The 12,398-nt window shown below is 41.6% G+C and overlaps 1 protein-coding gene across 3 annotated transcripts in view; it reads right to left on the bottom strand.

Moving 5' to 3' along the window:
• Nucleotides 1–6,678: 6,678 nt before the first annotated feature.
• The window catches only part of LOC124123669 (BTB/POZ domain-containing protein 6-like), a 28,120-nt gene continuing 22,400 nt past the window's right edge, over nt 6,679–12,398 (bottom strand). The window contains exons 2-4 of one of the 3 annotated variants that reach the window (XM_048388918.1): nt 10,690–10,972; nt 9,898–10,311; nt 9,426–9,512 (exon numbers count right to left, since the gene is read on the bottom strand). In XM_048388918.1, the coding sequence (XP_048244875.1) occupies nt 9,500–9,512; nt 9,898–10,311; nt 10,690–10,958 (696 nt within the window). In that variant the 5' untranslated portion in view covers nt 10,959–10,972 and the 3' untranslated portion in view covers nt 9,426–9,499. Of the gene's footprint in view, nt 10,312–10,689; nt 10,973–12,398 lie in introns of all 3 variants that reach the window. The other 2 variants (XM_048388916.1, XM_048388917.1) reach the window with 2 other exon arrangements.

The raw sequence follows: 12,398 nt of genomic DNA on the forward strand, positions 1-12,398 counted from the left end.
TCTGACACCATGGAACCAACTTCAGCCATAGTGTACAGGGACCGCCTCCGTGGTCTTGTGGTAGAGCGTCCGCCCGGAGAGCGGAAGGTCCAGGGTTCGATCCCGGGCCGCGTCATACAAAAAGACGTTAAAAGATTGTACTTGTTGTTACCCTGTCTGGCGCTCGGCATTAAGGGGCTAAAACAAGGACTGGTCGGCTCGGAGTCAGTATACTGTGTCTGAGTGGGGTATTTATGTTAAACTGCGGCATGGTATCTCAGTGAGCTAGCACTATAAACCGGCATCAGTCCGGACTAGTACAAGCAGCCAGCCACACACACACATACACACACACACACACACATGTGCATGCACGTCGCTATATAAGTGCAATAATCTTGGACGCGACGTTAAACCCAATTTCACCTCACCTCACATAATGTACAGATTCCTGCCACACAGTCCACAGTCTGGATCCTCGTGTTGCTGTGCTCGGGCGTGGGACAATGCTACTATTGAGTCCCTACTGACTGAGAAGGCACAGAGACTCTTATGTGGACATTACAGCAAGAAACTAGATTTAATACTTCCCTCAGCCACATTTAGCAGGCTGCCACCAAAGAGAAGAAAATATTGCAACGTCGACAGAAGTATGGTCAGTGAACAACATGAACTTATGGCCGGCAGAAAACTCCAGCGGAGTATGCCGATGTGGTATCCCACTTTGTTGGCCTGTAAACGTGTTTGAAGATGTTTGTACATGTCAATCAATAAACTAATGAACTTAATCATTGTCTTGTACAGTACAAACCATTCCCAATAATTGATTTTCAGATTATGTTTCGTACAATGTTTGAAGGTGCATGTAGACGTTAACCATTCAATATGTTAACTGAACCAATAACCATCTTCATATAATTGATTCTAATATAACGTGTTTTTTTATATTGTTGTTGCAATGTATGTTAGCGTCTATTTTATCTGTGTAAGTGTATTGTATAAATGTGTATATGAATAAACGTATGCCAGACTCTAGTTAATCCCCTTATTGTCTCCCATTTACCATGGCTGACTGTCCTTTTACCCAGAACAATAGGTGATGCCACAGTGAGGTGTCCCCGTGTACAGTGCATATTACGTATAATCTTTTCCATCCCCTTGATGAACATGTTCATACATGCGTGAGGGTCAACAGGTAGATATATGGTGAGGGGTCCCCGTGAAAGTACTTATAACGTATAATCTTTTCCATCACCTTGATGAACATGTTCATACATGCGTGAGGGTCGACAGGTAGACATATGGTGAGGGGTCCCCGTGAAAGTACTTATAACGTATAATCTTTTCCATCCCCTTGATGAACATGTTCATACATGCGTGAGGGTCAACAGGTAGACATATGGTGAGGGGTCCCCGTGAAAGTACTTATAACGTATAATCTTTTCCATCCCCTTGATGAACATGTTCATACATGCGTGAGGGTCGACAGGTAGACATATGGTGAGGGGTCCCCGTGAAAGTACTTATAACGTATAATCTTTTCCATCCCCTTGATGAACATGTTCATACATGCGTGAGGGTCGACAGGTAGACATATGGTGAGGGGTCCCCGTGAAAGTACTTATAACGTATAATCTTTTCCATCCCCTTGATGAACATGTTCATACATGCGTGAGGGTCGACAGGTACACATATGGTGAGGGGTCCCCGTGTACAGTGCATATTACGTATAATCTTTTCCATCACCTTGATGAACATGTTCATACATGCGTGAGGGTCGACAGGTACACATATGGTGAGGGGTCCCCGTGTACAGTGCATATTACGTATAATCTTTTCCATCACCTTGATGTACATGTTCATACATGCGTGAGGGGGTACACATATGGTGAGGGGTCCCCGTGAAAGTACTTATAACGTATAATCTTTTCCATCACCTTGATGAACATGTTCATACATGCGTGAGGGTCGACAGGTACACATATGGTGAGGGGTCCCCGTGAAAGTACTTATAACGTATAATCTTTTCCATCACCTTGATGTACATGTTCATACATGCGTGAGGGGGTACACATATGGTGAGGGGTCCCCGTGTACAGTGCATATTACGTATAATCTTTTCCATCACCTTGATGTACATGTTCATACATGCGTGAGGGTCGACAGGTACACATATGGTGAGGGGTCCCCGTGAAAGTACTTATAACGTATAATCTTTTCCATCACCTTGATGTACATGTTCATACATGCGTGAGGGGGTACACATATGGTGAGGGGTCCCCGTGTACAGTGCATATTACGTATAATCTTTTCCATCACCTTGATGTACATGTTCATACATGCGTGAGGGTCGACAAGTAAAAATATGGCGGAGGTCCCCCACGTGCTGGATCAAATCTACAACTATCCAGTGACTCAGTATCGTACTTCCGTGCGCGAAATACGCATATGTCGGAAAGTGCACGTTAAAACCCAAATAAGTAAGTACGTAAGTATCGTACTTCACATCTTAGTCAGAACAATCGCATTTCACCAATGTCACAGTCAATACTTTTCAATATGGAAAAACACAAATATGCTGGATAAAGACTTTGACACATTGACACAAATATTTACAAGTCAAGTCAATTACACCAATTTTAACAGTTACTTGTTTCATGTTGACCAAGATGATCAAAGGGACATAACTCTGCACTGTCTAATACAAAAGACGTTGATTTTGTGTGGAGTGTGTGTGTGTGTGTGTGTAATATGTTGAAGTCATTATAAGTCACCAAGAATAACATCATATTTAATTATTAACAGACACAAAATACCTATTGGCAGGGATATCATTGTATTAGCTGTGAGGACGGGGTGGCAACTACAGGATCTAAAACATAATTGTGGATCTGATTTAACGTCCGGGGATACACGCGTTTTCAGCATTCACACACGCACACACACACGTACGCAATACCAATAAGAGTTGTCGGGTAACTACTTGTTAAATGGAACTAAGTATCTCATGTGTGATATACATCTGAAACAGCAGACACCATGACAATCTGATTACTAGCCAAAATCAAATTTAATATATCGGACATAATTGGCGCTAGTTGACATTCAATTCACTTTGAACCAGCATAGGGTTTCTTCTAAGCTGTCCTGATGTGATCTTTGTAAGCAAAGGGACACAACTCTGTAAGACTAACACTCAACACAAGCTGTGGTTCATTCACAAAAACACGAGAACGGCCGATCACTGCCGAACACATGCAACTAGTGCTGTTATTGGACGCATAATGGTTCTGAATATAGCGGGAAGATGAACCGCGCCTGCTGCCGAATAGTTCCTCCTAAAGCTGTGTTACACTGTATTGATACGACTGACTTGCTGTTTAGACAGAAGCCGTGACATGTCCCACATATACATGTAAGGTTCATTGTGACCCGTGTCGATATTGTCAGACACTATTTCCTGCCGCACATGATACACGCGACTTATCAATATGAACAGTTTATATCTTACCTAGGCTGGCTTCAGAGTGTTAACTTTGCAAGGAGATATGTTTGTGCATACATCCTAGCTTTTTCATGCATGGCCTGGTTGATAAGTAGGACGGAAAGAGTTGCCTCCCTTTGCAACAGCGACCCCATCATTGTTCGCCAAACCAGAGACCATATATCGGTATATGGTCTCTGGCCAAACTGTGTGTACAAAAACAGTTGAACCCAGCTTGCTTTCTTAGGACGGACACAGGCTGGTTTTCCTAAGAAATAAAACAAAGAAAATTTTACAGAATATACCAGGAGAATAGTGTGTGTCCTCATGTTTACAATTTAAAATGTTTTGCAGTCCAAGTGGCTGTCTGTGTGTGTGTGTGTGTGTGTGTGTGTGTGTGTGTGTGTGTGTGTGTGTGTGCGTGTGTCTGTCTGCTCGTACTAGTCCGGACTAGTGCCGATTTTATAGTGCTATAAATCATTTAACATGAATAGCCCACTCAGACACAGTATACCAACTCCGAGCCGAAGAACCCTTGTTTTAGACCCCTGATGCCGAGCGCCAGACGTGGTAACAACAAATATCAACTTTTGGTTTGACGCGCCCGGGAATCGAACCTCCGGCCTTCCGCTCTCCGGGTGGACGCTCTACCACTAGACCACGGAGGCGGTCATCAAGCATAGGCAAGTATTTGTTGTCAGTGCAGACAGCTCTGTCAGTGGGACTGGAAATGTGGGCCTGCTAGGAATACATTTGGGTGTGTATGTGCACCGTTTGTTAAACTGTCAAATGTTTTGTGATGCAGTGTAACGTTTGAGCAATGGAAAAACTGCGCCATTTGCCAGCACACGTGAACCGATAAATACCGTTAGGTTACATGACTGGCTTCAGGTCTCCTCTCGGAGCGTAGGGGTAGTCAAGTGGTTAAAGCGTTCGCTCGTCACGCCGAAGACCCGGGTTCGATTCCCCACATTGGTACAAAGCGTGAAGCCCATTGCTGGTGTCCCCCGCCGTGTTGCTGCTTGAATATTGCTAACAGCGGCGTAAAACCATACTCACTCACTCACTCTCCAGGTCTCTTCATATCTTTCTTCAGACAGAGGCTGCAAGTAGCCGAGCACGTCCGTATCTTATCACCTGCTTGAAAATTTCAGGCCCGTTTTTCTTTGAAAAGTAGATATCATTTTACCATTTTAATACACAAATATAGCCACAAAACCCTTTCCATAATCATATGAAATATCCACTAAATGAAGAGTTCATTATACGTTTCCGATCTTTGGTGTTTCAGAGGTGTAAATGCAATCAGCACTGTCATCAATTATAAGTTTATAGATAAATCCCTTTTAAAAGAAGAATTTATTGGACACATTATTTCAGCACATCTTTTACATTTGTGTTGAAAATCCTTTCAACTTTAATTCATACGTTATTTTATTCTACCTCATTTGACATCACGCCTATAGTACGAGACTTAAATGAGCACCGGGTGTCTGGACTCATTGACCTGGTTAACTGTGGGTCATCCTGCCCTGATGGCGTTGATCGTTGCCCTACCTCTAAGTCACCAGTCTGCCCTGAGCCGACTCGAGTACAGACAGGTCATCGTGAATGTAATGTTGCCGGGTGCCATGTGAAAAACATACACTCACTCAGTCACTCTTATGTTACTGGTGTGTTTTTATCATTGAAAAATATATTCCAACACTAATTGTAATGCTGTATATAGGACTTTCATACACATTCACTCAAGAACAGCTGAGATGTTTGATGAAAGTGCACGTCGCTTCCGCCTCTTAGTGTTCAGTCTATGTGTCTAGGATGTCATCAGGGTTCGAAATACCTGCCTGCCCGACCGTCCGAGACGGGTTGATTTCAACTCGGGCTGCCAGATTTTCAACCCCCCCTGCCCGACAGTCGGGTTATATTTCATATGTGAAAATATTCTAAATATTACCCGATGATAAGCATTAATTCACATGTTAAGATGAATGATAAAATATAACCAAAAGGAAAACCCATTAGCTTTTAGACAACCTAAAATTTAGGCCCTATTTAGGAATAAGGATATTTACATGATGTATTCTAGGATATTAAATACAAATCTGACGTAAAAAGTGTTTGCTATTTCTTTTCTTGCATTACTTCATGTTCAATGAATTCAATTTAAAGTTTTAATTAAATTATCCTGAGAAACATATGATTATAGTGGGCAGGCAGGTTTTGGTCAGGGCTGGCAAGTATTTGAGCTAGCCAGTCCTTAGAGTATCATACCCTGGTGTCATGTGTTAGTCCTTTTCGTGAACACCTTATCATGGGTTTTCAGTGGTCCATTCATATAATATTCACCGCTACTTTGGCATGTTTGTCCAGTGGTGACTGTTTCGTCGTATAGTCGAGACTGGTTAATCTCTGACGTTGACGTTATATATTACAATGTTACTGAATGTTTGAAATCAAACGTGCGCTATTGGAATACGATGACATGCGATCAACCAAGTCACCGAGCCTGTCACATTCAGTCGCCTCTTTAGACACTCACAGGTTAGGGAGATATACACTTACTTGAAATCCGCACGTTTTTTACTTAGGTTATCAGTATATGTACAACAAAGTCTCATGTTTTAAATCTCTCTTGTTTTTCTGGGTCAAATATGACTAGGCTTTGTGTTTAGGTTGGCTTATTTGTAGAACTCTGTTGTGAGCTATTGCAAACTTCACCTGCGTCCATGGAAAATCACACTTAGGATATGAGACTTGCTTCATACTGGTTGACCCATTGGCAAGAAGTTCACGTTTATTTAAATTACAGAGAATACAACAAACACTTTCAACATTGACAATATGTAGATGTAAGTTGGTCAGTAGATTCCCATGTTGATGGGGTTTACCATCACTTGAGTGAGTGAGTGAGTGAGTGAGTGAGTGAGTGTTGTTTTATGCCTCAGGCAGCATTATTCCTGGTATATCACCGTGGCCAGTACACATTCGAGCTGTTGCTGCGGCCTCCTCAGGGTACTGTACACCATCAGCTGAGTCAGCCATGCTGAGCACTCGATCACTGTGGTAGATGTCTGACAACGATCACAGGACACGGGTCCTATACTACCGTCGTCAATATTTGTGTGTCAGGGAAACGTATGGGAGAAAGCATGTTCACTTCAAAAATCACACTGATACTTTTTAAATGAAAACAATTCCATCTTTGGATTTCTGTCTATTTTATTCTGTTTCGAGAGTGCTGCATGAGTATTTCATGTCATTTCATCTCATTTCATCTCATTCATTTCATGTCATTTCATGTCATTTCATGTCATTTCATGATTGACTGCAAATAAAGCAAAAATACCATTACTCTAGATTGTAAATACAAATAAACTATACTCAAAAACATTTCTTTGCAAAAGAACATTGATTTTAGGACACATTAGGAAATTTACGGTTATTACAAAATGTTATTTACCAGAAGCAATGTAATTAATTCAAATACATAATTTCACAATTATACATCCAAAACTAAAGATATTAGTAAAAATGCTGTTGTATTTACCTAGTTGTTGAGCGCGCACCAGGTTTGACGTTTATACCTCTATAAACGCAAAAAAACATATTCAAGCCACGTCTAGTTAATCAACAATTATAACTCATAATAATCATAGTTAATACACCAAAAAACTGTAGACAGCAATAGAAATCAGTGACATCGTTTGACTCGTGAAGATCTGGTGAGAATTTGTCTTCATCAACCAATGCTTGCCGTAAGACGCTACTGTGCTTGTTGTAGAGGCGACTAAAGGAGTCAGGGTTTTACCCGCTCACTTGGTTGATGCATGTCATAATAACCCAATTCCGTAGATCGAAGCTTATGCAATATATTTACAACTTCTGCAATATATTTACAACTAAGACCGTGCAGGGAACTGTACATGTCCAAGTTTATTGACAAGCAGTGCGCACACACATGAGCTTACATCAAGGATCACACAACACTAGCTTATTATGATATACAGTAAACTACGGTTATAACGAACTCAAAGGGACCACTAATTTTAGTTCGTTATAACCGTAGTTCGTTATAAGCATATATACAGCATATCTACAGCAAATTTTAGGGACAAAAAAGTAAGTTCGTTATATCCGTCAGTTCGTTATAAGCGTGTTCGTTATAACCGTAGTTTACTGTATACAATTAACATGTATACCGAGGAAGAAAATGATTCATAAAACAGGGACCAGGAAATTGATTACCACAGCAGTTGTGAGTGACTTGGAGAAGTCTTTATCACGACCTTCTTGCACTAAAGCATCAGTCACGAATGCAAACCACGAACAAAATAGCAAACTGCTGACGTCATTATGTTGGAAGCAGCGCAGGCAAACATCCAGGAAGAATAAGCTTAATTGTTCCTATCAAATAAATATCAACATTCATCTCACACAATCAGGGCAAAGACTTTCAGAGCGACAAATACAAGGTGCATATAAATCCTCCGTTTTAAAGGAAATAATATAGTTATTTTTACAGATATTGCTAGCAAGCCATGATTGAGGTAAAGCACCACAATGTACAACAAGATTATATAACTTCGGGTATACAGGCATCATTACCTTGACACTCGTCCTAATGTAATCAGTGAATATTCCATCAAGTCCACAAGCTTTGTTATAACGTATCCTGTTATGCTGAGGTTATGTCATCTTCACAAATAAGCCAATCTAACCTTTTGACTGAAACAAATGTAGGCTTACATTCTCTTCTTTATAATCATTTGATTCTGTAAAATAGTCCTACAATTGTTCGACAGGAACTAAGTTGTTTACACAGATGTTCAACAAAACACATGTCCAGATGCAGGATGAAGATATCACTCTTCTCAGACTTTGTTGCTTCGCTTTCTTCCGTGGAGGTAACTGTCAACGTCGTGTTCGCGTCCAGTTCTCTCAGTATCATTAATGACACACATAAATGAAAACCGTAAAGTGACCAATGAATATCAGATAATGCGAGATCAAACCCATGTGCCGTAAAACCTATACAAAGGGAAACAGCTCTGCTCTTGCTGAAAGGTAGGCTTCAATGTTGTACATGTTAGGGTCCCAATGTTCTTGTCTTCGTCTACTCGTCCATTGGCTGTATATAGACCGGTAGTTTTACATATAACTAACAGTTTATGTTTATAAGAACTGGCTGTATATATACCAGTAGCTTTACATATAACTAACAGTTTATGTTTATAAGAACTGGCTGTATATAGACCGGTAGTTTTACATATAACTAACAGTTTATGTTTATAAGAACTGGCCGTGGTGTCCCTTGAATACCGGTCTACACCCACATTCAACTTGATTCAAATACCGTGATCCCTTCAAGTTTATCCTCTGTATATGGACCAGAAGTTTACATATATCTGACAGTTTATGTTTATAAGAACTGGCTGTGTACAGACCGGTAGTTTTACATATATCTGACAGTTTATATCTATAAGAATTGGCTGTAGTGTCCCTTGAATACCTGTCTACACCCACATTCAACTTGATTCAAATACCGACATCCCTTCAAGTTTATCCTCTGTATATGGACCAGAAGTTTACATATATCTGACAGTTTATATTTATAAGAATTGGCCATTGAAATCCTGTCTATACCCACGTCCAACTGAATTCAAATTCCGTGATCCCTTCACGTTAATCCTCTGTGTATAGAAACATGAGCAGTTTACTTGCTTATTAGGGTGATTGAATGAAATCAGATTCACCACAGCGTCACAGCAAGGCACACCTGATACACTCCCTATGACGGGAGACTGAATATCAAGCCAGGTATCTGTCCCCTAGTTGTTGATGTGTCTGTAGTTGACATTGGAGAGTCTGTAAATGTGAACTGTACTCCATCTACTGTTACTGTATCCTTTCCTCCCACACCACAGATGGTGTGAGGTCCCTCCATGTTCACACACAGAGTATAGGTCGCACCTGCTGTGAGGGACAGATATCTCGGAAACAGGACGTCATTCAAAATCTTCCTGCCATTAAGCGTCATCCTGGTGTTCTGGAACAGTTCATCAATCAGCACGTTATTGGCGTCAAACACTCTGATTGTCAGTTTATATGTATCATCATGTCTACTATACAGTTGACAACCTTGTAGGAAAATGCTCTGATTAGGTGAGAAGGCGATAGCATTATCCCCATTAGCCGACATCGAAAAGGTACTCAAAGAGGAAAACCTATTGACTATTGCACAGGATGCCTTCCGTTGCCCGTGAATAATACTGTCAGCCTTTCTATGTGAATGTTTAAACGGAGATATGTCAACATTTGAGTCCATAGCTCTGTCCATTATTCGTAATCTCTCATCCCCTGTCAGCACACCTGATCTCCCTACAACCTTCACCAGATACTCCTGGGGGATGCTGGTAAACCGGATCTCATACCTCATATCTCCCATGAGTCTCCGTATGTTCTCAGGCGTGTCACTCCCACCTTCCTTCTGGCATCTTTCCTTTGTCCAGGACAGCACAGCTTCAAATACGTCTTCCTCTTTCAATCTCAAATTGTCTGACCTGACAAACTGATCCATACAATCAGGGCAAAGCTTCACAAACCCCAGAGACTTGGCAACTCTGTTCCCTCCTTGTGTAAGAAGCTTCAACGCCTTCTGTTTCAGGTCCAGCTCCCCGTAACCATGACACTCCTCCAGGATCTGGCAGACATTGTCTTCTGACAGGGATTGTTCCAGGAACGTTACACACAGATTGAACAATGCGTCTTGAGAGTATTTCCTAGAGGTGTACATTAGTCCTGTGACTGTTTCAGCATTGATAGTGGCCTTGTCTGTGTAAACATACCTACAATAATATATTGGAACAATGTTGAGATTGCTTAAAACAAAGGTTTCGTGAGATTTATCAGCTAGGTCAAATCCAAATAGCACAATCATGTTGGGTTGTCTGTTGTAAATGTTCACTTGTTCAGACATGTATAGTTGTAGTTACTTGTAGAAGTTAACCCATGTAATATTCCTTCTTCTCACTTTTCAGGTCAGCATCATATACAACAAATAGAGCTATGCTTCCCCGCAGAACTATCTGATGAAAGACATGCGGACATAGTATAGAGGAGGAGCCATCTGTCTGCCCAGCGACTTCCAGACATTGGTATAAACTCAGTATTGATTACAAAAGGTGTTATCTTCATTGGATAATGGATGATTTGTAAAACCTCACCTTAAGAACTCTTTGAAGATGTCTGCCTCAATGTCGGTGATGGTTACCTCCCCAGTCTCCGCCAGGGGGCCACAGAACATAGCTTCGAAGACACAGCTGCGACTGACGAGAACGTAGCGGTGAGCTCGGACCACCTGTTTCTCTGACCCCACCAGGAAGGTGACGTCACTTAAGTCTTCCGTGTCGAGCATGCGCAGATTACACTCTGTGACAGTCTTCCCTGACTGCCAGTTGTCGACAGATCCAGATCCTCGGCTTGTATCGGACATCCTATAGCTTGGAACTGACAACACAAGGACACATAGATGATAATCATGAGTTGATGGTTAAAGCACTTGTCATATAAATGTAATGTGTAAAGTGCAGTCTTAAAATTCACATGGCTTAAATCACGTTTGAGTATTGCTAGGCAATAAGTGTTCATTTGATAACCTACACAATCAACTATACTTGACAAGGGCTTTGGTTGCAGTGGCCTTAGTGTGGGAGACATGTTTGCGTATGTTATGGAACTGATCCACGAGTGTGACACTGTAAGATACACCTCACATTGGAATGAATGTAGTAAATAAAAGCCTTATTGCATTCAATGTCTGCGAAATGAGAGTTCTTCTGTCTTTCTGACACCATGGGACCAACTTCAGCCATAGTGTACAGGGACCGCCTCCGTGGTCTAGTGGTAGAGCGTCCGCCCGGAGAGCGGAAGGTCCAGGGTTCGATCCCGGGCCGCGTCATACAAAAAGACGTTAAAAGATTGTACTTGTTGTTACCCTGTCTGGCGCTCGGCATTAAGGGGCTACAACAAGGACTGGTCGGCTCGGAGTCAGTATACTGTGTCTGAGTGGGGTACTCATGTTAAACTGCGGCATGGTATTTCAGTGAGCTAGCACTATAAATCGGCATCAGTCCGGACTAGTACAAGCAGCCAGCCACACACATACACGTGCATGCACGTCGCTATATAAGTGCAATAATCTTGGACGCGACGTTAAACCCAATTTCACCTCACCTCACATAATGTACAGATTCCTGCCACACAGTCCACAGTCTGGATCCTGGTGTTGCTGTACTCGGGCGTGGGACAATGCTACTATTGAGCCCCTACTGACTGAGAAGGCACAGGGACTCTTATGTGGACATTACAGCAAGAAACTAGATTTAATACTTCCCTCAGCCACATTTAGCAGGCTGCCACCAAAGAGAAGAAAAAAGAAGTCTAATACAAAAGACGTGGATTTTGTGTGGCATGTGTGTGTGTGTGTGTGTGTGTGTGTGTGTGTGTAATATGTTGAAGTCATTATAAGTCACCAAGAATAACATCATATTTAATTATTAACAGACACAAAATACCTATTGGCAGGGATATCATTGTATTAGCTGTGAGGACGGGGTGGCAACTACAGGATCTAAAACATAATTGTGGATCTGATTTAACGTCCGGGGATACACGCGTTTTCAGCATTCCCACACGCACGCACACACGTACGCAATAACCAATAAGGGTTGTCGGGTAACTACTTGTAAAATGGAACTAAGAACCTCATGTGTGATATACATCTGAAACAGCAGACACCATGACAATCTGATTACTAGCCAAAATCAAATTTAATATATCGGACATAATTGGCGCTAGTTGACATTCAATTCACTTTGAACCAGCATAGGGTTTCTTCTTAGCTGTCCTGATGTGATCTTGGTAAGCAAAGGGA

The sequence above is a fragment of the Haliotis rufescens genome, unplaced genomic scaffold (assembly GCF_023055435.1).
Source record: "Haliotis rufescens isolate VD_foot unplaced genomic scaffold, xgHalRufe1.0.p SCAF_8, whole genome shotgun sequence".
In the NCBI taxonomy this organism is placed as follows: domain Eukaryota; kingdom Metazoa; phylum Mollusca; class Gastropoda; order Lepetellida; family Haliotidae; genus Haliotis; species Haliotis rufescens.